The sequence below is a fragment of the Plectrocnemia conspersa genome, unplaced genomic scaffold (genome assembly GCF_051122295.1).
Source record: "Plectrocnemia conspersa isolate PC_06_02 unplaced genomic scaffold, ASM5112229v1 ptg000004l, whole genome shotgun sequence".
NCBI classification, from domain to species: Eukaryota; Metazoa; Arthropoda; class Insecta; order Trichoptera; family Polycentropodidae; genus Plectrocnemia; species Plectrocnemia conspersa.
The window spans coordinates 11881712-11907500 of record NW_028277168.1 but is presented as its reverse complement, the minus strand read 5'-3'; the positions used below and the strand labels follow the sequence as shown (position 1 = coordinate 11907500).

Below are 25789 nucleotides of genomic sequence, written 5' to 3'. Positions count from 1 at the left end.
ATGGTTAAAATATCAAGAAGTTGGGGTTCAGATATACTTTGCTTTGCTTCGGGATGGGAAGAAATGCAGGCATTGTGCTAGAGTGTGTTTTATCTATATTTCCTTAAAATGTCGGCAATTAATATTAAAATGTAAACTCTAACTGTAATCTACCAGGGACTATATTATAAATTAATTTAGGTCATTGATTCAGATCACAAAGTAGTATAATTCATATAACCAAGCAAATATATAAAGTCGTGTAATTAATATAAAATACATTTAGATAAAAATTGCACCTTTTCTGAAAATAAGCTGTTTTATCATAATAATTTTTCTGTATATATATATATATATTATTGTAATCTGTATCAACGCCATTTTTATTTTATTATCAGGATTCCGATGTATTTCGATACCGCTAATCGAATATGCGGACTCTAAAATAAATATGATATATTATTATTATTTATTTACTATTTATGCACAAATGTAGATAACATATATGAACATCTGCAGTTAAAAATATCACGTGAATAGCGGCAAGTTTGCTTGTTTGTATGACGCCACTGGTTGCTATCTAGATTGTTTACGTCACATTAAATTTATTTTATACTATAATTTGATTTTAAAATTACCCTTTTCTAATTGAGTAATTTGAAACAGTTTATAAATTACATTTTATTGAACAATATTAAATAGCTTTTTTGAAAACAATCTGTAAAGTTTCGCATGTGATACGATCCGAATAATTTATTCGCTTAGTTAGAGTGCAAAAGGTTAAACTATAATTTAACGCTTCGCACAAGAAGCGATCGCATTAGCGTAAGATTTATCAGAACGCATTGTTTCTATCTTGAAAGTGTGTTAAAAATTGGAAACTAAGTGTTTCTGCATGATACATGGTTTTATACATAATTTCACACTTTCATATACATGTTTATTTACAATGTACAAACATAAACCATTAATCACCAACGTCCTCTTAGAACATTCGTATCCCCTGCTCCAATCTGCAATTGCTTTGAATAACATCATTGGATGTCGCACTATGATAACCTTAACTGGATAAACGGTCCATGTGAACGTTTGACGTGTAACGGGGCCGTCAATCTCTCGCTGCATTAGCTTTGACCCTTTGCTTTGAAGATCGAACCTCTCAACCACATGGTGTGAATTTCATGATTGATAGGGAGGAAAAACAGTTGTCGATCGCCGCAGCGGTGAGCTCGTGGCACAGTGCCAAGAGGATCTACTTCGCCGGTGAAAAAAATCGACCAATTTGTGTTTAACACTACGTAAACATTGTGGCGAAAATAGAAGAACGTTGAGCGGAATGGTGGAGTTTCGTAGATGCATCTGCGATTGTTCAATCCGTATTTCAATGTGTTGTTGATTGGACTAAAGGATTATAAGCGATTAAGCGCATGCACTTTGTCAATTAGCGTATGGTTCATGCGCAGATTTTAAAATATTTATTAGTTCTGTAAATTAAGTTTGTTTGGATGTTATTATTGTTGAAGTCGAGCAATATGGCTTACAGCTTGTTATATTAAAAAAAAACCACATTAATCGATCGGAATTCATAACGAAAGGTGCTGATTGTTCCTGATCAATATACATATATAATTGTGCAAATCTTCAAAATGCGTGTTCTTAAAAAATTAACCAAAATAAAGTGTTAAATATCGAATCCGAGCTGACTTCTCACTAGAATAGACTTTGACTCTAAATCTCGCGCATTGCACTCGAAAATTCGCGCATCAGGCACGTATATGTTTATGACTTCCAGTCACAAAAATTGCTTTCTATAGGTTGACTGTCTACTAGTACTATGCTACCTCTTTTTGATTATACCCTTTGCGCTTATTCTCGAGGGGAACCCTCAGATTTACCTTTTAAATTTATGCGACCTGCGATCGAAACACACATTGTACCGCCTATCGCCGTTGTCGTTTGACTGCTGGGAATAATATTACTTATTCATCTCAAATCGTATTTTTTTCTATTGCACAAAAATAAGTTTAGTGAATTTGTTTGAAAAACTGCCGTAGTATTAATCGGAAAATTAAAAGAAAACACCATATAGATATCTCGGCAAATACTGTGAGCCAACCTGATCCGCCATCTTGTTTCAAAATGGCGGCGGTTTTAAAAATAAAAATCATGTTTTTACAATACTAATTGAAATATTTATAATAAATTTTTGATCATGTAATATATATAATTTATAGGATATAACGATTTTTGTAACTACTACATTTGCTGTAGTTTTAATTGGATTTTTCTAAAAAAAATGATGAAAAATTATTTTTCTAAATATATTAGTTATGTTCGTTACTATCTTAACACTTTACCGAACGGCAGTTTCACTACCTGACTCACGCTAAATACGGTCACTTTTTCGCAAATTGCGCGAATTTTATATTTTTTATTTAAATTTATGAATCTTTTAATACGGTCTGAATATTTCAATAAATTCATCTAGACATGTTATTGAAATTGAAGAAATACAAAATATATGTATTTAAATATTTTTTGCCCTTTGCCTTTGTTTAAATAAAATTCATTTTTTTTTCAAAATAAAATGAAAATTCATACATGTATTTTGTCATGTCTTAAAAAAATTAAAATGAAACACTAAACATAAATTTTTAATTTGCCATGGAAACCATCATACAAAATACGCAAATTAGCGTCCGCGGTATTTAACGTTGGCCACGCTCAGGATTCCAATTGGCGTGACCAATAAGTAGTGTTAATAAAAACGGCAGCTATTAAAAAAATCTTAAATATAAATGTAAATGTTATAAATGCCCTCTACTGAAAATTTAATTAAAATTTTTTTTTTTAGACATTTATATGGAATATATCGATTTTTAACCCTTTCACTGCGGATGGCGAAGTCATCAAGAAAATCGCCAGTACTCAATGAGCACCTAACGGTGCCATAAAACTTTTGAGCATATTAATATGGTTATTTAGTATAATTTAATGCTGTAAATCACTTGAATTTATTAAACCATAATTTAAAAAAAAAATATGGCATGAATAGGTGCTTCCCACACATCAACAAATTTCGAAATAGTGCGCAAAAATATCAGTCGCGGTGAAAGGATTAAGGACACGATAACTGCTGTATACGAAATTATTTCAGAAAAATTGTTTTTGTATCTGCTTAGATCGTTAGTAAGCCTATTTCGGTATCCTGTTTCAAAATGGCGTTTATTAAAAAAATAGCTTCGCTAAAAAAAAGTGAAGAACAAAGTAAAGAGACCAAGTTGTTTATTACATGTAACTGTAAAAAAAATCTTTCAGGATTTTTATGTATAGAAATTAACCCAGTGTAGTTTATAGTTATGACACGAACATCACAATAGTGTATTTTAAACCATACCATCAGTGGCGTTTTTATTTGTTTATTACATAGTAAAAATATTTATTTAATAATATAATTCAGTTATATTGGAATATCGCGCTTCGCGCTTATTATAACCTTGTTGTTGTCAGTATAACTCATCATTTAATTTAATTATTTGTATATATTAATGAGCCTAGAAATATTATCATATATGAAACAAATAATAATCAATATCGGACATTGCGTTTCATGCGTTAAAAAGACGTAGCTAATGCAGATTAACACTTTACCTACCGGTCACAACAATTGGGGTCCTGAGCTTGCTGAACGTTAAATACTGCGGATCTTATGCATATCTTTTGTATATGGTTTAAACGTCAAATTGAAAATGTATATTTTAATTATTAACGACATTTTATTTTGATAAAAAATTATATTTAGACACATATTAATCAATACAAAGGTCCATTTAAAAAATAATAATTTACATGTATTTTGTATATCTTCAATTTCAATAACATGTCTAGAAAAAAATCGAACCGTATCAAAAGATACATAAATTTAAATAAGAAGGTAATATTTGCGCAAATCTGTGAAAAAGTGCCGGTATTTAGCGTAAGTGAAATATATTAATAGTGAAACTGCCGGTAGGTAAAATGTTAATACAGACCTAGCATTTTTTAAATTGTCAAAAAATAGGAAAAACATTTCAAACCGCATTTTATTAAATTAATTTTGAAACCTAATTATTACTATAAGAAGCTTCAACGTATTTATATTAGGATCAAACAAATTCTATGGCTATTTTGTTGTTTCAATTTGTAGGAATCGGTTTCATAGATAAGGACTTTTCAAACTTCAGTATATTACAATAAAAATAATTGTGTTAGAACCGCGAGTGGTGTTTCTTTCTCTTTGACTTTCTCAAAGTTATGGATAGTTTTCTTATTTTGCGCACGCATGACAACCATAAATAAATATAGAACTACAGTAATCGATAATTGCGTAACCGTCGTTACAAAAATAGCATCACAGTTATTTTTGTACCCTTACTGTCTTTATAAACAATTGTTATTATCAATATAATCAATTTTTTAAATATTGTTACAAACTCGCAACGTTTATTTTTATCAACCGTCTTTAGTGTTATTTTTTAATGTTATAAAATACCAAGAAAAAGTTTTTTTATGTATGTATGTATGTATACATATAAAAACCTTCAATATTTGCGGTTGTTACCATCGGCGCCATATGTATTTACTTGTCCCTTATCTATTTGTCCCCTTTTTATCAATCGTAAATTGAGAATAATCTCGCCTTATCTGCATAATAATATCGTTTGTTTGTTTTACTTTTTCAGGTGCCGGAGAGTCAGGGAAGAGTACTATAGTTAAGCAAATGAAGTGAGTATATTTCGTTATATTATCAAATTAACTAAGTCGACGATTGCGCAGTTGAGTCGAGATTTCCTTTTCGACTGCGAAATCGCGATTGCCATTCAATGCATGCTAGTTTTAAAAGGAGATGGATATTCATTATCGATCGACTCATTGTCTCGCGATATCAACCGTCTTAGGTGGCAAAAGATAGCGACGAAAGCGGGGATCTTTGTAAAATTGTACTATAGTGACGCAAAATCTATTAGGATGCTTGCATGTAATGTTTTACTATTAATATTGACTTGTAAAGAGCGATATCGACCACATGCAACAGTGCAAAGTTCGTAGTCTTTTATAAAAAACATTGAAGATTTTTTTGATACTTTTTTCTGATACTCGCTCGCTCGACTTGGATACATATTTTTGCGTAAACTTTTGCGCGAGAATTTCACATAGGTATTATGGATTCGTTCGTGTGCCTTGTGTGCTGGTGTATCTATAATGTAAATGTATCTATATTCAGTCTCTCCGGTCGTATTCGCGTAAACTTTTCACGAAGACTCGCGTAAACGCAGAGCACCCACCCATCCATCCACCCGCGAATGTAATAATTTAGTAATACGTTTCGTACACAAGCGCTAGAGAGCTGTGTTGATTTTGAAATTATGTATTGACAGTTATTAAAACATGAATGGCTCTGACGTCTTTGGTCGTGAATATTAGTTTGAATTTTTTTTTGTATCCCAGCACCACTTTGAACCTGTTTATAAAGCACTGCTTGATATGTATAGATCCATTTTTAAATACAGATCTTATCGCTAATCGATTGAAATACCAAACTTATATAGATAGTTGTGCGTATATCGCATTCTAAATTAGGTATTGGTTTATTCGCACGTGATATCTAACACTTACAATTACAATACAATTTAGTTAGTTAAATAAATATATTACATATTTGGTTTCAATATATAATATACTCATCCATATACATAAACGTCTATAATTTTAAACATTACTTCCGCTTGTTAGTCAAGATATATTAGTTATTGAAAAAATAATAATAAAGTGTCAATTACATTGGATCATTGTTAAACTACTACGATTTATTTTGAACGATTACTTTAATAGTATGGCAAAATTTGTTTGGTCAAATAATAAATGTTTTCCAATACATAACAATACCAGATAACTGTCGTCGCGACTGTCGATAATACGAAAAGCTTTTTGTTATATCAGTGAATGAATATATCAGGTTATTCAGAACCGCAGATGATATGGATTTAATCGTGCGATTGCTTAATAATCAATACGTATAAATGTAAATGCGCAGAAAAAGGATGTAGAGATGAAACTGGGGTGTTATTATTATTTAAAATACATTTTAAACTGCTAGTTTATCGACTTTAATTTGACAAGTATATGTATCGAATAGCATAATGTTATGCTTCCACTTCACTCTCCGAAAGTAGGCGACAGTTGGCCAAGGACGGGAAATATAATGTGAAAATTCGGGCTTACTTCGGTCGAGCTCGGTTGTCCCCGCGCTAAAATCTCTCGCAAGTTCTCCGAGGTCACCGCGAACGGGAGGTAAACTGGGGGTAATTTTGGTCGAGGCGGCCGACTTCGTCGCCTCCGAAAATTCCCTCGCTTTCCGAAAGTAATACCCGAAGACGCTTCGAGCGCGAGCGGCGAGATACTTCCCCTTTCGCTCTCTCGCGTGACGAGAGAGAGAGATAGAGATGGTTTATCGCAAACTGAGATAGAACGATTCAATTTTAATATGGGCGTCTTCACGATCGCGCCACTGTTTGGTATTTTTGCCCGATCTGGACGGCCAAAATTATTTCACCACTTTAGTTGATTCCATAAGTGCTCTTAGTCAAATATATAATATTATAAGTGCTAAAAAATACAATTATTTAAAGTATTTCTTTAATTGTAGGCCCGAGGAATAGGAATTCCGTGTTGAACGGTCGTGCGAATTTCGCCGCGTAGCGTAAAAAAAAAAATTTGTATATGTCACAAATTTGCTGTTTTTTATTAAGAAAAAGTATTTGACTAGCATTTTACCATACTCGGTATCGTTTTTTTAAATATGTATATATTTAGTCATTCCAAACAAATTTTTATTTTATTTCATTAGTACGCGATCCACAATTTGACGTTTACTGATTTTACCACGGTAACCATATTATTAAAAAATTACAATCATTACAAAACTGTATTTTAAATTTGACGTTAACATTTCTTTAATTGTAGGCCCGAGGAAGAGGAATTCCGTGTTTAACGGCCGTGCGTAGCGTAATAAAAAAATTTAGCCGCGTAGCGTAAAAAAAAAAAATTGTATATGTCACAAATTTGCTGTTTTATATTAAGAAAAAGTATTTGACTAGCATTTTATCATACCCGGTATCGTTTTTTTTTAAATATGTGTATATTTGGTGATTCTGAACAAATTTTTAGGTCGTAACTTTCGCGACTAAGCCCCGTCCCATTTTTAAGAATAATACATTTTTAAGGTATGCAATGTGTTAAAAACCGCAAAAATCCGCAGTCAATTTTGCATGTATCATAAAGAGAAAGACCTAAGCTATATATTGTATATAAAATCTCAATTCAGCAAATTGACTTTCCATACTTTTCCTTAAAAAATAATAGAAATTATTCATTAGTTGCACACTTGAACGTTTCCTGTTTATTATTTATTAGTGACAGTGAAGCCTCGATTCAACATAAAATGTCTTATTTACTAACATTGATCTATTCCGGTGCATTGCAATCATCCACCATCTCCTTTTTCTCCATTTGGCTTTAATTTTTTTTGTGTTTAAAACACGCACGTAGTTATAATACGCGAGGTTGAGAAGCGTGCACGCGTATGAAATTCCCGGCTGTGCGAACGCTATTCGAAAAACTGCGACCTTGACCGACTTCGGTCGAACTTCCACTAGGACAACTTTCGGAGAGTGAAGTGCGGGTATTAGAATTTTTTAATGGTACTTATTATTTCATTTTTAAAATGCGTACTGGAAAGTGAATATGGCCAGCGTTAGAGATAGGGTAAGGCATGTGGCTGCTTTCTTGGTCTTCAACGGGTTGTTTCAGCTGATAATCGGCGTAGCTTTGCTTTGTGCGATTTCGTTTGAATTCTCGTTTGTTCCAAGTCGGAAGCGAAGTGGTAGTGAATTTCTGACTGAAGTTCCCCGTGGAAGTAAGTTTAGTACTCCTTGTTTGCTCATATATACTTTCTTAGAGTTAGGGGAGATCCTTCGCGCTTTCTACGTTTGGCCAATATAATGATTAAGGGTAGAAACAGTTTTTTTGTTATGGTCTACTAATTATATCGAGCTAAAATTTTTTGCATAAACGCTGTGTGTCAAAAGTCACCGTGTTCGTTTTTTACTCCGCACACCAGAATCGCACAAGCATGGAAACGTCTGTTAAAATTCTATATATTCCATTTTTATCCAAGCCCATTTGTTCTTTAATCATATTGACGCTTATTTATCGATCCATCTTTGAAATTAAATTTGCAAATATTTCAATGCCAGATTTTTTGAGTTACCAAATAACGACCGTACACAAACAGAGGTAGCGCAGCACTGACTCGTGCCATTGTCGTTTATCGATTGCACAAATTCGCACTTTTGATTGTCGATCGTGCTCACTCACACAGTTCTTGCTACCATCTTTGGAAAACGACGCGACGTTTCTCAAATGTCATCGGCTGGGGTGCGAGCGAGCGTGGTTTTGACAGCCACTCTCGACCGTCGGATTTACCGAGCGCGCCCGAGTGTCGTTCGGCCCCGCTCGGCTCCGGGGTATTCTTATCTCGCTGGCGGTATTGATCGGGCGCCCCCGCCCCCGCCCTAGGGCTGCTGCTGCCGCTGCCTGCCATGATCAAACTGCCGCTCTCTCTCTCCGCACACTTTTGGGCGAAAAATGCGAACGGGCTGTGTGCCGTATAGTAGCAGCGCCATGCCTCCCCCGCTCGCCCGACCTTAGAATTGTATTTTTAGATTTGCATACCCACATACTCACCGTTTCGCGGTGGTTGCGCGTATGCCATCTGCGGTAAATGGAATGAAATGTAATTTAATTCAAGTCGTTCTTGTGTGTTCGTTGCCGTTTTGCCTACACGTGAAAATTGTCACGAAACGCAGTCACGAAATTGATTTCATCAGTGTGATGTCGACCAGCATCTTTAGAGACCAGAGCTCGAATTCAACAAGAACCAGAATGTTCTTCAGTTTCAATAGTGAGGGAACTTGAAATTACTGATTAATATAATTATATTTCCGATTTAATGGTGTGCATTAGCAAGTATGAGGCACGTTGAATTCAACGCGCCAGATAGATATGCCATACATTTTACGCGTATTTTTTTCTTAGCACAGCTTGAAAAACACTTTTAAATAATCAATATGGTTTCGTGTGCAGGGTGATGAGCAAGAAAAATATTATTTTGAAAAGCGTAATGCTCGAAGGTGACTCATTTTTGTAAATACAACAACATTGTTGTAACATATTTAATCAGTTAGGCGCTGTAAAAGGTGCAAAAATAGATAATTGTACGTATCAATATCACAAAATCGATTCTCTCTGGTCTCTGGTTCCTCGTGAGTGTGAGTTGTTTGTTAACCCATTTACACCTGAAACCCTTTTTTTTCATAATTTTATTATTATTAATGGTATTAAGAGGTCCGAATGTCATATAAAAAATACGGAAAAAAATAATTGCTGGGAATCAGCCGTATCATATATGGTACAGTAGGCTCATGCAATGGCAAATTATGACATTTAATTTTTAACTTATTTTAATTATTACAATACAATAAAATTACATCCTACACTTATCAATTTATATACATCTTCTACGATTCGTTATTTAACATTAGTTTTTGTATGATAATCCAAGAAACATTTCATGCATCTGGCAGGGCACTGTTTGTGGCAAAGCCTATATCTTGTTCGGTTACTTTATTTTATAAACGAATTATCTTTACCATCATATTTTGCCTCAGTCGTCAGTAAAGATGGTCTGCTTGGTTACTGGCTTACTACGACGCTTACTTGTTTCTAGAATAGATGTTGTAATACGACTTCTGAAAGTCAACAGATCCATCGTACCACCATTGTCTCTGATAAGCAACCAAGCATTTTGAACTGCCATATCAATGCAGTGTAAAATGAGAGGCATGTACCACTTCTTACCACGAATACTAATTTTCTACAAAGATATCAATATTTTTATTGTATTTATGGATCGGTTGAAGTTATGAAACAGTGATTTTTAACCGACACCATATTATTATCATGCCACTTGCATATTATTATGTCATCACTGACACGATAGTCGTAGAACCATCATTCTTTCTTTTTCGCCATTTTATTCTCAAATATTTGATTTCTTCTAATAGTTCCAATGACTCGTATATTTATGTTACTTAGCTCATTTACCAGAGGCAAGCCCGTGTAAAAATGGACAAGTGGTATTTTCTCCCATTCCAAGTTCAAAAAGTTCATCGGTATAGGTTAGAACAGTCTGCCAAACTGTGTGCCGATACGAACAATACCATGTCGTAAATAATCTTCTGAAAAAATTCAAATAATGAAAAAATAATTAAAGACCCCAAAAATATTAGAAAAATGTCATCAAACAAGAATATAAAGTCCACCTCATCAAAGCGAACAAAATGATAATCAATTATGATAATGAAAAATATTATCTAAAAAAGATACTCGGTTCCTTTTTGTATGATTTGTTTAACAACACTCAAATAAAGCATTGGTTCATAGTAAACTTTAACTTCATTCAATAACGAATCATTTGCAACATAAGAATAAATCAATACAATACTTTGCGATACTAAAAAATAATTAAAAAATTCAATCAAAGGAGATGATTCCCAAAAACAGCTCAAATCGTTGGTTTTAAGATTGCCCAGCTTTTGGCAAAGAAGAAAAAACCACATTCTGATGCCGAAAACATTATTTTACCAGTATTTGAGATCGCCGTTGGCATATTGATTAGTGATGAAGCCATTAAACAAATTAAGACCATTCCTTTGTCAGCCCACACATGCAAAGAGAGAATGCAAATTTAGAACTAAAAACATGTATGTTTAGTTCCACCTCCGGCACATTCCTAGAGAAAGCATAACTTCCATGTTGCCATCCAATAATGACAATATATGTTCTTGCCATGGGTTCTACATTTGTCATTGTAAACCCTCTCGGAACATGATCAGTACATGATGTTTTCATGTGAATCTTTCGAGGTATAAAGGTAAAAAAACGTTTTATATGAATTGTTTGTAATCCAATATAATCATGTTTATCAGATGGAATAAGACGTATGTGTGGAATGAGAACAGTTCAATCCTATCTATTTTCCGAGTTCTGAGAAGAGTGGGCGTTATATGACAGTACTGTTGAATCCAGAACCAATACTAAATTTATCAGTTGCATCGCTTTATTTTATTTTGCTAGATTTTGATAAAAATACCTTATAAATTGTATGGTTTCAGTTTCGAGCAGATTTTACATTTATAACATTGGCCATATGCTGACTTATACCGATAGCTTTATGAAGTGGCTGTATATTATTACTTTTTTTAGTGTTTCAGATTTAAGCCACATTCTAATTGATGAATTTATACATTCAGATCGTAGGTGACTTCGAAATCTTATAAATAATGCAAATTATTGCTCTGCTTAAAATATCAAGCACCGGATGTGTGGGACCTCCACATGGCTGCCGCAACGTGATCATTGATCTCAATTTTCTTTTAACGCTAATTTTAAACTTCTCTAATCTTTTGTCCTTACTCTTTCAGCCCGTTTTCATTGTTCGCTCGTGTTCATTCATTGATATCGGCAAAGTAATCGCCAGTGTGTTGTGATACAAAAGAAACATATTTGTCGTAGTATCTTTACATTGATTCTTGACACTGAACTGTGCCTAATTTTAGAAAATTGTTAGGTTTTCGATATTTTTATATCAAACGCGCTATTTGACTTTCAGCCTGTCTCGTAATGCTATTTTTTTAAACGTTTAACGTCCTATATGTTCGTCAACGCCGTCGCGAATCCCACGGTTCGTTTTTGTATTATTTGTTTATTTCTGCTCCCCCAAATCCCTCAACGAAGCCGCCCACAGCTGAATTCCCATTTTTTTATAGTCTGTTAGAATTCACATCATGTAGTCGGTCTTACGTATTCAATTGTTACATTGTGTCGGTAAATATAGTGATTAGCGATTGGCCTCCCTTTTTATAACTCTGATTGAAAAATTCAATTTTATTGTTTCTTCTGAATGGGAGTGTGTGTAGTAGTTTTGCTTTCTTCGGCAAGACGTCGCGCTTTATTAATATTTTATTATATTATAATAATGTAATTTGTTATTTATCGCTTTGCGATTTTATGTAGAATCGTTCTCACACGCATAACGGGTCTGTGATTAATGGGCGGCGGTTTACGGCGTTAATTGCTTTTTGCGCGCTTCGCATTGTAAGAATTCAATTATCTATGTATCTCACACACGTGTGTGCCGTCTCTTCATTCACAGTTTTCGCGCATTCTACACTATGCGTACGCATAATCCATATATACTGTGCCATTATGGACTTTTGTCGATCTTCGCCATGAAGTTTTGATGATCTTGATCAATTAAATAAATTTCCAGTTTAGCGAGACAAATAGAAATCATCATAAAAGCATAGAATTCAATACTTGAATGAAATAAGGTTTATTATTCATGGAGGATGAAGTTCATGTAATACTTATTCTTATTCATGTTTTGTAAAGTTGAGCAGATGATTTAACTTTATATATGCAAAAACTGCCAAGCGTATACCCCCCAATAACACGGTAAGTTGGGGACGTGCTATTTAGGTGCCCGTTACTCGTGCGAGCGAGCCAAAGGGAGGATATCACCACACGCGCCTGATTCGTACATACATACGTATTACAAAAATTGTATGACTATTTTCTAGTCCCCCAACTACACGCACTCAAATAGCACGTTCCCAATTTACCGTGCTATAGGAGGGTCTACTGTATATATATATATTTTTAATTAAAATAAAACTTTCCTCTCTATGATGTGTATAATAATAAAAGGGGATAATGTTAATATTTTACATAAATAAAGTAATAAAAAAATATTTTCATTTATTAAAGAAAATTAAAAACATATAAAACCATGTTTGCAGTATACATCTCTTAACATATTTTATTTATTTAGAAAATTATCTATTATTAATCGATGAAAGAAAGTAAATAGCCATTTATCATTATTTTAAATTCGCCAAAATTTTGCAAAACATTTTTTATATATTATATATAGTACTACCTATTTTAATTACAATTATGATCAGTGAAGCATATACCATGGACGCCCTTTTGACATTCCGAACATATTGTACGATTTCTTCGTCGCTTTGCAACACCTCTTTTATTACCTCTAGTGTTGCACACGCATCAATCTTTCTCCCTTCTATTTGTGAGTTTCACCAATTTCCGAACATTGTCCGAACTTAATTTGTATGAAATATGAAACATCTCTTTTGGGTAAAATATTTATTAAAATTCATTTGGCATCTTATTGCAAAAAAAGTTGCCCAGCGACTACTTGCTTTGTCACTCACAAAAAAAATACTAGAAAACGTTATAAAATACACTTGACACGCCAGATATAGAGTAAATGTACACTGAAAAAGCATACATATGACATAAAGAAATCGATTATGTATAAATTGGTTTTTGAAAGCACAGTGCCAAAAATCGACCCGTCGCTGTTTTTCAGAAGTAGCGTGAGTCGATTTTTCGGCCCGCTGGCATTAAAGGGTTAAAGTTGTACGTAATATCAAATGTATACATATCACATTAGCCAGCGCTTCGTCACATGCTTATTATTTTATACTGTTGTGTTGTTTTAATGACGCAATTGGTTATTTTCTTCTCTGGTTTCAACAAAATAAGAAATTCTAGTAAAATTAGTTTCATTCTTAGACATCATTAAAAATTATGAGTAGTGAGTTAATTTATACACATTTGTTAATTAATATTTCACTTTTAGGAGAAAATCAGTGATTCTCATCGTTTTATTGCTTTCATTTATTTTACTATTTTTTTTTGCATTAGTATGTTTTAATAATTTATTTTAACAATACTATTATTCAATTTCGTTGATTTATTTTACACATTTTTTTTCAAATCAATTCTGAGGCTCTGAATATTTTTTATAAACTTATTATAAAATATTTTTATTATGTTGATTTATTTTGTGCTCTTTAATTTTTTTGTATTATTTTCTATATAAATCATTTACATTAAATTAAATTTAAAAATTGAATATCTAAATATAGTATTTTTCATTTAATGTTTCTTCCTTTATTTATGTAAATATGTATATAACTATCTGGGGTACCTAAATACAGTGAAAGATCGAAGATACCGATTAAAAATAAATCAGAAAGAGCAGTATTGATTTGAATTTTAATCAGCTAAAATTTAATTTATTACGTGATATTTTATCTGATACACAGTTAGTAAAAGTTGCTATAGAATTATCGATTTTGGTGAAAATAAAAAAAATAATTAAACTTTTTAGCTGTTGAAGAACGATTTATAATTTACCAAATTAGAGGATTATAATGCTCTAATTTGGCTGCTAAGCAGTGCGTCTGTGGCATGAAGACATTTAAAACTTTTATGACATCGATATCTTATATGGATATGTACATGGCTTTTTACTCTTGTCAATTAAGTGTAATAAGATATCGATTATTTTATTATTTCATTCATCGCAGTTATCCGATACATATTCAGCGAAAAGTGCAGCGCTTTCTTCGCCTTTTCGCTGCTGATATTTATGCAACTTGATCCAATTTTAGCGAACATCCGTCCCGTCTCGCCGGTTCGGATTAACACTGTAATTGAGCAGCAGTAAGTAACACATCAGATGTTGGTACACGCGTTCGAATGAGACGCGTCGCGGAATAATCATAAGAGATAAGATGCACCCAGGGGTCGCCAACTGTCCGAATTTTCTAAACGCGCTGCTGTCAATCAACACGGCGCCTGTATTGTTATCCTGCATATCCGGCATCGATTAGAACTTCTAGGAATTCGTGAAGCGTCGGACGATAGCTCCAATCGATTCGTGTGAATTCTGGGAATGTTTTGGTTAGAATTTCATATGTATGCGCAGAGACACTGCGGTTTGCGCAATTTCACGCCGCGGTGACTTGACTGGGATGTCAAATGACACAAATGGCACGTGAGACTTCGCTAACGTCATCGACTCGTCACAATCTAAATTAATATATATTAATAGTCGCCGCACTCTTATCTAGATGGTGCACAGACACACTTCATTGATTCTAGTCACATCAAGTATACAATAATACTAAACTTTTATATAAATTATTCCATCAACGGGTCCAATGCTGCCAGTATTGCAGATTTTAATGAATGGAACACATCACGCTAAAAGTTGGCTAAGTGAACCGCGCACTTCCATTGAACTCCATCAGATTAATTAGGATGTGTTGCCAAGTTCTTCATTCACTAATCGAGTTCATATTTTAAATTCTTCCGTTCTAGAGATCCTCGGTGGTTGCAGTGATAGAATTGAATATAAGAGTTTATCGCGCGTTCATATTTCCAAATTCTCCATTATTATAATAATGATATAAATATTAATATACACACGTCTAGGTATTGTATTTAACTCGCGATGATCGTTCAATTAGCTAATTACTATACACCTACTTGTCACATGTTGTGCGAATTCTAGGTGCTTTTTTATTATTCTTCATTGTTATCTATTTTGCATGTAATACTTAAAGAAAGTTTTCACTTTTTGTCTCGAGAGGAAAATTGCCACTCTCGCAAGAACTCCTGGGAAATTTTTGCAATTTGCATTCTATGTATTTTATCGAGTCAATCGCGCGTTAACCTTTCGTAGCTAGTTATAAGATGGAATATCTATATTTCAATTCAAGCTTAGCTTGTACTTACTGCTTTGCAAGAAATCTGTTTCATCCGACGCCACCACCGCATTAATCATTCGCACTCTTTAGACACTCGACATGAATTCATTGCGTATTGAAGACCACATTGTATGCTTTTTGTATACGCTTTTTTTCACGAGATAGTTAGGAATGCGATGTAGACAGTAAATTTCGACGTATTCGAATCGCATATGTTAGGAAAATTTTGCCCATTCTACATTTTTAATGCGCAATGCGTATGTCTAACGTTTTAAATTGCTTGTACGTGTTTTTTTATTAAATGTATATGGTCTGAAATTGCGGTAAATGCATTAAGAACAAGAATAGTACAATAAAGAAACAGGCGTATCTCGTCATAAATCATCTTGCATCGTTTCAGACTCTTGCATGCTATTTTATCATAACATTTTTGTAATGTAAAGTTCATTTTTCTATGATTAATCTTCTAGTATATGAGTTTGTGAATCTTGCCACCGTATATATAATATATAGTAGAGTTAGTCGCTCCCGATGTTAATCGACGGTCCCATAATCTCTTTGAGTAGACTAAGCAGGTGATAATTTGAAAGGGTTAACTCTCAAACAAACAGTAATCCTCGACACTTGCTTGTTAATAATCTTACTATAATGCTCCAGTATCTGCACTATATTAAACAGAAAGTCTTCATTGTTTTCGGTAACCGATCACTGAACGCTGCTCTTCTTTGGTGAAAGCAGATAGAGAAGTCACAATGGAACTGATCTAACGATTTCAAACCGAGTACTATATAATATGCTTAATAAAATGGCACAAATATAGTTCAAACTTGAAGCTATCACAATGTAGATATTTGCCTCAAATTGATTAAAACAAAAATTGTTTTAGCTTTGAACGAATCATATAGTAGTCTTGATATATAACATGGTATCGTCGACAAAAAACATACCAACTACTCGAAGCGAGTGCTCTCGAATTCTGTCTCGCTGTACGGACTACATTTGCAATTATTAAAACGCCAATCCGATTAAGGCCGGCGGCTTCTGGTCGGGTCCGTCTTTTTCTCCCAACAAGGCGAGTCACTGTTGCATTTGAATGCAAATGCATGCGCATCTCTTGAAAAGCGCATCCGACGACGCCGAACAACAACCGCCCATTGTGCGCCCCGGAATGGAATGCCACACTACCGCCACACCACCACCTCGTTTCAGGCGCTTGACGAGCGCGTATCGCGGAAGGAGCTTTTTTGATACCGTCTCCCGTCCTCCGTTCCTCTTGTCTCCAGACGGTGTGTGCCGTTGTCACGTTTCGGCTGTCGATTCGTTTATTTTTATCTCCGAAGCGCATTTCGAATGCTCTTTAATATTCCATGCTGTACGCGCGCGTGTGCGTAGATATTTTTCTCACTCTTGGCAGACGTAGACGTTGAGTGTGATCTTTTTGCTATCCGATGATAGGGCTTAACTTGTCATCATTTATGGCAAAGTCTGTTTACACATTATGTAACAAAGCTAATATGTTTTTCGATTGAAGAGAGCACACATATTCTTCCTATACACAATATGTTATTGAAAGATGAATACTGTAATACATATACGTTAGTATTTTTGGTAAATCTGATCCAGTGGCGTAGCTAGGGAAACGGGACCGCCCTGGATGATAATTGCTTGGGGGCGGAATTTTCGCGATGGAAGGACGGTTTGTGTAATGTTGTTCTTAAACCGAATGCTATATATATATAATTGTATTAGACATTATGTTTCTACATACTTTTATGTAAATTAAAAAAATAAAAACAATATTTTCACACAACAGTTTATTTTTGCTCATTTTTAATTTTAAAAATAGTATCTAGTAGTACCACCTTTCTTTTTTATTACTTCGAGTACTCTTCTATGCATACTCTATACTTGCTATAATGTTTTTTGTGCCGTTTGATTTTTATGAGTATGAGTTTCTTTACAAATATAAATTTACAATCCAGCAGAAATATTTTTTTTAGCCATTTTATAACAATCACAGTTTTACACACAAAAATTATTATTAAATACCATCGAATTAATTTTATTTTATCCAAATTATCACGGATATATCATATCAATGACAGTTACATAAAATATTGCAGCTTAAAAATACTTTTTCGAGTATTCAAACAAGCCCTGGTGTTTTCTTCGGGTGATGTGTCATCTTTTACGTTCTTAAATTAATACTTTATAGGTGAATATCTAAAAATTAGCGCTAGACTTTTTCTTTGAGCATATAAAACATCGGAAAAACCACGGAACATACATTTTCAAGTTTAATAGTAGTTTATGAATGAAATAAAAAAGTATATGCTGCGCATTCCATTGATTCACGACATTATCTTTCAATAAAATTTAAATTTTACAGAATACGTGTATCTAAAAATTTCGCACTTTGCAATCAAATGAATCTTTGAAGTCAAATGCTGACTAATCAAGCATATTCACCATCCTATTACTGGCCCGTTTTACTGTTTTTGTCGTAATGTTTTTTATGAATATATAGAGTAAAAGATGAATTCGATATAGCACCTGTCTCGCGGATAAAATGAATCCTACTTCGACCGATAAAAATGACGGAATAGCGTAGTCCGTAACGTCTCAGACTAGTAACTCTGAGGTTGCGGGTTCGAGTTCCGGCAGCAGCACTCGAAATTTTATTTATAAAAAATGCGATATTATTAAAAAACCGGCCCCAGCTGCAATGACATCTATTGGTTATAATTTATATTACACATAATAATTTATAATTATTAATATAGATATCACTGATTCCCAGAATTTCAGTCTGGTGGTTAATATAATACTTACTTGTAGGTATGCATTATTTATCATTGACTTACTCAGTTGGTACAGATTTTCTCCGTTGTGACGCATTGGGTTTATGCCTGTCAGGTAACAGCGAAAGATTTAATAAAAAAAATAAATAAAAAAATACCGTTGTATGCAGAGTTTCTAATTATTCGTAAAGGTATGAAGAATCGAAAAGTACAGTAACGGTTCAACACACATAATTATATGATTAAAATTAATAGTATACTCAAACTTAAAATTAGTACGAAGATTCATTTTAATCATTTCTTCTGCCGAAAAGACGGAAAAATATTATCATAAGAATTTTTTTGACCGACTTAAATTTAAACATTATTCGTATTGATTAAACGTAATAAATAAAAAAATGCCAAACATTGAGAAAGTCCACAGCTGCACAACAATACTCTGAAATATTATATAAGAAATTCCTGGAATTACGGCAATTACAAAGTGTTTTTTTTTATACATTATTTTGTTTGCTTACTATTATTTGCTATGGTTACGGGTGCTATAAATAACATATAGATAAGAAAGTAAATTTAATAAAATACATTAGGGAATATAGAATTACCTGCGTTATTATAAATTTAAAAAATATTCCACTACAAATATGAACGAATACTTATAGTTGGATAACTATTCGAATAACGTAATAGTATTTGGAATAAAGTATCGATTTTTATTTAAATATAAAAATAAAATTTATGGATTAAAAAATATTACATTTGTGCTTATTTTCACTATTTAAAAATCATGGCTTGAAGAATAAGTGTTTTACATCCTTTTATTAGTTATATTTTTTCATCCAACCATTTCTGCTATTCTGCTATAGAATTACTTATTGATTTGCATTGGAAATATGAATAAAAAAAGTTCTATCAACTCATATGAAATGAAAGGTTTACTTAAACTCACAGGAATTTGTAGTTTAATTTCTCGTGTCAAAGGGCAGCAATTTGTTGTCGATACTTTAAAAGGAATTTAGCGATATTTACATATATTGTAAGGAAAGTATCGTTGATGTCTTGAACTAGGCGTTTTTAAGAATATATTTATTTTTCACATCATCAATTCTAACTAAACCAAAGGTAGTTAAACGATATAGAGCAGGTAATATCTAATGGGCGACCCACACTAAAGTTGTGCTGTATGCTCCAAAATATGAAGATTTCAAATTCTCTCCTAAAATATATTATTCATAACTATTACATTGTTTGTTCATTGATTATAAACGAGTTACATACTCATAAATGTTTATAGAACATGCGCTCCTGACCGCAGAACACTGTACGGTTTTAATATCCGGGATGATATCATTGGTGCACGTCACGCAAATCGGTTCACCCTCGGTTCTTTTGAATCCACTATCGCGCATTGATAACCCAAATAATTTAATTGTGTTTTTTCTCTTTACAGAATTATCCACGAGAGTGGATTTACGAATGAAGATTTTAAGCAATATCGGCCGGTAGTGTACAGCAACACGATACAATCGCTGGTTGCGATCCTTAGGGCGATGCCAAACTTGGGCATCGTCTACGGAAACAAAGATAGAGAGGTGAGTTGTTTATTGTTGTTTTTAATTTAATCCGCAATTATGCCTACGGATGCATTAACCCACATTACCGGTTCCCGTGTGACCGTTGTTCCGTTCTTGTCTGCGTTGTGTATTTTTCGTATACGCTTTGATGATGTACGTATAATATTAAGATTATGACGCTCTCTGCGTGCGCTTCACACGAAATTGAGTCTGTGGTGTCTCTTTGTTGTGTTGTTTGTCGATGGCGTGCAAATTAAGATTTATTTACATGTTCTGCTCGTTCGTATGGTTTGATTGTGTTTTATCAGACGCGCTGTGACTATGTGAGAATTTGATCTGTTTTTACGGTCGCGACTGACCACATCCTTGATAACGCTTGAACCACTTGATTGTTATTTCTCAGTAGATGTAGTGTTTGTTTATGTGAAATATAATGTTGCTGTAGATATATTTTTAAAAATTGTATCGTAAGAAAGTTTTAACCTTTAGAAATCCGAAGGCATGTATGTCATGCTCAAAACGGTTTTACAATTACAGTCCAAAGGCATCCATGTCATGCCCGATATACTTTCAAATCATTTTAAATGACTTGACGATTACATTTCTAGTATTTTATATCATTATTATAATATATTACGATAAAAAAGATTTAGTAATTATTTTACCTGAAATTGTTAAATTACTTTTGGAAACATTTTTTTGACCAGTATGTACCAATTGCTCAAAACCTAGACGTGTGAATTGCTATCCATGGGTCTCAATCTAAAAAGTTTTGATTTTACATTTACGTACATATTTTATTTAAATAAAAATAATTACTGTTTTTAATTCAACTCAATATTTAGACGATATATTTTGAGAGCATTAAATTCCAGCTTTTGTCCCCCCTTGAAAAATCAAATGACGTCTCTGATTCTAAACCAGTAATTCAGGTTATCCTTAAAAATTATCCCGAAAATATGTCATTTCAGTAAAATTATAACGGAATACATTTTCACCGGTAGATATATATTTTTATTAGTGAAGTCCAAATACATTTTTACCAGTAGATATAATATATTTCTACTAGCAAAAATATTTCTCTAAGGAGAAAATAGGCAGAAAAAGAAGTACAGACATGGGAATGCTCGGTAACGAGCGCTACTACTGCGACGGCAACGGCACGATTTTATTACTTTTGACGTGGATTTTTGATTTCTGAGAAGTGATAATTGTTTTTTGCACTCTCCTATTGGTCAAAATTCGGTTTAGATATGTTTCATTCGATTCTCACTTATTGTAAGTTGTAATATTGTTATACAAAGTCAAATATGAACGCTAGATAACCGAGCGTTTCCATTGCTGATTTTATTACTTTTGACGTGAATTTAATACAGGGACCCCCTTGAATTTGTCATTTAATGAAATACTATAAATCTGAATGAAATCGAAGTATTAAACTTTTGTTCCCCACCTGATAAAAATTGGAGCAACGTCCCTGAATTTGCCACTTTGAACACGCGTGATTATTGACATCTGTCTGATTTATAGTGTTACAAACATATGGACTTGATTCACCCTGCCAGTTCTACACGATTATATTACTTTCTGATAATTCGCTTTTCCAAAAATTATATTTAACTAGTTAGTTTGCTTTAACACAACCAATAAAAAAATACGCAAGGGAGAAGTTGTAACATATAAATGAAAGAACAATAATATTGTAGTATTTGCATGGAAGGACGAAAAAGTCGTTACGATGTGGACTAGGCATGGCTTATCAAATAAGTGCTGTTTCCTATATTATGTTTAAAAAATCTGGTGAAATAAAAACAAAGGAGATGCTTAAAAACGTAATTCAAAATCATATCTTCATGTTGAAGATTGCTTCGAGATATATCATACGAGAAGCAAATATATATAAATATATAAGTAATTGTAATATACAAACATAAATATATTTAGTGTTTCATATACATATTAAAGTAAAAAAAAAACAATAAATTCCGTGCGATTAAAAATATGTTTAGAACCATTGGTGCTGTGTGAATCAATAGTGAACAATTAATTAAATACTATCTACAAGAATAGAGCGAAACATTCGTTCTTTTGTGATTTCATTCTTGGCTGTTTTTTTTTCATGTAGTGAAAATAATAAACACTAATAAATTATATATAAATAATAGGTAAGAAGTCTAATTTTTGTGATTAAATCAATTGAACCGCAGTGGATTCAATAAGAAAATAAAGTTAAATATATTTATGGATCTATAGTTCTAGTTTTAGCGTTTTAGAACAGTATGTGATTATCTGAATTAAGTGTAGAATATTTATTATCATCTTATTTGTGTTTTATAATATAGAGACTGGAGTTCTAATGTAATTAAGATTGTTCACTATCTTCAAACATGACTGAAACTTTTTCTTTTGTCTGCTAGGAACGCGATGAAAAGTTTGATTGATATATTATTCAACAACTTTATGTCCTTGGCCTCATATACTAGTATAAGCCTAAGACCTTAGGTCTATATGGAGCCATAATAATAAAGTCTAATATAAACATTATCTTATATTGTAAAAAATATTTGACGAGCTTTTTATTTGCATTACTTTACAGTTTTACAATAATTATTAAATCTACTATTCAAATGTTGGACCAATTTCTTTATGCCATAAGAAAAAAAATGATTTCAGTTGGTTATTAGTAAATCGATGACTCCTTTGAGTGAATCCAGAGTGAATCAATTTAAAGGGATGAGATCGAAATCATACGGAGATTGAGCCAATATCTCAAACTAGTTTACTGTCTATCAAATAAAATCATGCTACTTTTTGCACATTTCAAAACTGGAACTAGCAACTTCAAACCTAGGCAGCGATGATAAGCAGTAATCGTCTCAACATTTGTATGTATCAACAATTCAAAAACAGAGATATCATGGAAAATTTTGAATTTAAAATCCTGCTGCATAATGCGCACTCGTGTATGCCAAAAAGCACGGTTAAACTTATGCACGTCCTACTGAATTATACCATTTTCGATACGTTCGCGGTTTCGGCACGTATACTCTACCATATTCTCGAACTAAAATAGAGAGTATGTCCTCGATGCCTCATAATTTATCCATACTTATTCGCGTACGACGTACGTACGTACGTTATTGATTGGCATGACCATTGTACGTGGTTGGCTTCATATCACATCAATTGCATTTGATTCGCGGTGCTCACACCTTGCGAATCAATATCGCGATTTCACGAGACATGGCGTGATGCTACCGCTAGCGCACGTGTGCGTGTTTGTACTCGATTGTTCCGTTAATACTCATGATCATACATACTTCTGTCAGATTGTAAATATGCTAATTATTAATAGGATGACAAGCATCTTATTCCAATTTGCATTTTGAAATCTGTGATTCTAAAAAAAGCTTTCGTACATGTTCTGAACCTGTCCATTAGGTTCTCTTCATGAATTATCTATTGCGAAATTTCGCAGATTTCTATCTTGATGTAATGTAGCGTGTCATGCAAAAAATGACACGCGTAATATCAAAGCTAATCCGGCCGTGCGTGTAGTACTTTCTTCGTGACGATTTAGTCGACTACTTAGCTGTGTTAATTGGCAAAAAAGTGCTCAAATTACATTCACACTTGTTAGTTCAATAAGAAAAACAAACATACCTTAAAAATACCACGTCGTCAAAAACCAACAAATTTTCCGGAACAGACAGACAGCGTATTTATCGTGCGTGGTGTTTTTTTTGTATCGGAGTGGCGGAGTGTATGTGCGTTCCCCGAGGAGGGGTGTGTTTCCGAGGGACGGTAATCGTTCCTGTTATTAATTCACATATTAGTCACTTGCTGCAGAGCGCCTCGTTTTTCCAACGTTAGCGTGCCGACCCTTCCTTCCTACGTACATATGTGTATGTGGTATAAACGTATATGCAAATTGGAGTCGGGTATAATTAAAAACGAAATAATCGTTTATGTTCTCATTATACACACAGTGCATATCTGTGGTGTGTGTATGTGTGTGTAATTAATCTATTCAGGTGTAATACATTAAAATATATATTAAAAATCGCTCACCCGATAGTTTATGATGTGCTTATAAAACTAAAAACAAAGACGGCTTATTCTTGCACTTTGACACGCCAACCTTCGTGTGGTCGCCCTTTTTCACATGTCGGTTGAGTTTGTTGTTTAGTACACGCGAGATTGTGCAACACTATGAGATTTTAAGTATCGATTGAGTCGGACGATTACTAGACAACAGCGAATCTTAGATTTTTATTCTTCTTCAGAAACACACCAATGATGATAGTGAGGAGATTCACTATCATCTGTTTTCACTTTGGATCTAACTTACTAGATCAAAAAATTTAAATTCTCTGCTTGAGAGCTTAAAAATACAAAGCTTGATGCAAATTTTAGTGTATCCGGACAAATCTGAACGTCCGGCAACCCTACTCTTAATATATTCTTCTTTGAAATAAAGCTATTTACAGAGTAACATATGCATATAAATAAGTTACTCTTTTGGAATTCAAACCCTGAGGGGTATTATAATAATACCCCTCAGGGTTTGAAATAATACTATTATTTCGCAGCCAGTAAGACGCAAGTGGAAACTAGTGAGAATTTTATTACGTTATATTACATAATGCGACCAACTATGATTGGCGAGATGTTTTCTCCGAGCAGTGGTGGAGAAGCTGGCGCAGGGATGATGTCTGTGGAAAATCCTTAGAGTTCTGATTGGTGTGGCAGCGACAGTATAGCGGAGGTTGATCCCTCTGCTGCGAAGCTCATATAGTGGAGTTCCTTTTGGGATAGGAGCGTCCATGACGATCGCATCTGCTAGTCTCTTCGAGTGTCTGTAAAGCTTGCTGACCAATCATAATCCAGCCATTCGTTGCACCCGCTTCTTAGAATAACGAAATATAGATACGCCTTTAGAAAGTAGCATTTGCTTGATGGACATCTCCGAGGTCGAATTGTGCAACGGGAATGTCCTAGTGTTTTTTTTTCTTCCGATGACATATTGTTTCCCGTGACCGTTTCTGTCTCTTGAGTTTTCAATGATAATTTGTATATAGTCTTAGAGTCTATTTCGAGCTCTCTAATAATCAAAAGCATTTATCTTCGTATCTTAATCGTTGTCAATCGTTTATCTCGCAGTAATCGTCCATATCTCTACATTATGGATTAAAATAAATATAAGCAGTTTGTTAACCCTTTGACCGGTTTCACCGTATATGTATGGTCGATCAATCTGAGATGATAAGGGTTTTTCAGGATTATTATATATCATATTTTAAATCAAATGAATGAACAAAAGAAAATGGAAAAGACCTTTCGGGGTATTTGTGTGTAGTATGCCGAAAGTGACGCATTTCTAGCCCTTTTATATACCAAAACTTACATTTTATAAATATGTATTAAAAATATTATTGTTATGAAACACCAATGCCATATACAGTGACGCGGCATCTGATGTTGATTCTTCCCTTATCCGATGTACCTAGAATTTTATTTTTGTTTGCTGTGGCACATGTGGTTGCCACGTAAATTTCTATGCGTCTATACTGTAAAATAATATGACAGCCTTGTTATCCAGAGCGTCTTATTGTTTTAAGTCATCCGATTCGATTATAAGAATACGATTGAACATTGCTTTCAGAGTAATCGAAATATTTTCAATTTTAAG

General features: G+C 33.5%; 1 protein-coding gene across 1 annotated transcript in view; it reads left to right on the top strand.

Annotated features, from left to right (window-relative positions):
- Galphao (G protein alpha o subunit) overlaps positions 1 to 25789 on the top strand; it is a 69399-nt gene that overhangs the window by 6938 nt on the left and 36672 nt on the right. The window contains exons 2-3 of the mRNA XM_088184910.1: positions 4701 to 4743; positions 19974 to 20115. Of these exons, the coding sequence (XP_088041036.1) occupies positions 4701 to 4743; positions 19974 to 20115 (185 nt within the window). The remainder of the gene's footprint in view (positions 1 to 4700; positions 4744 to 19973; positions 20116 to 25789) is intronic.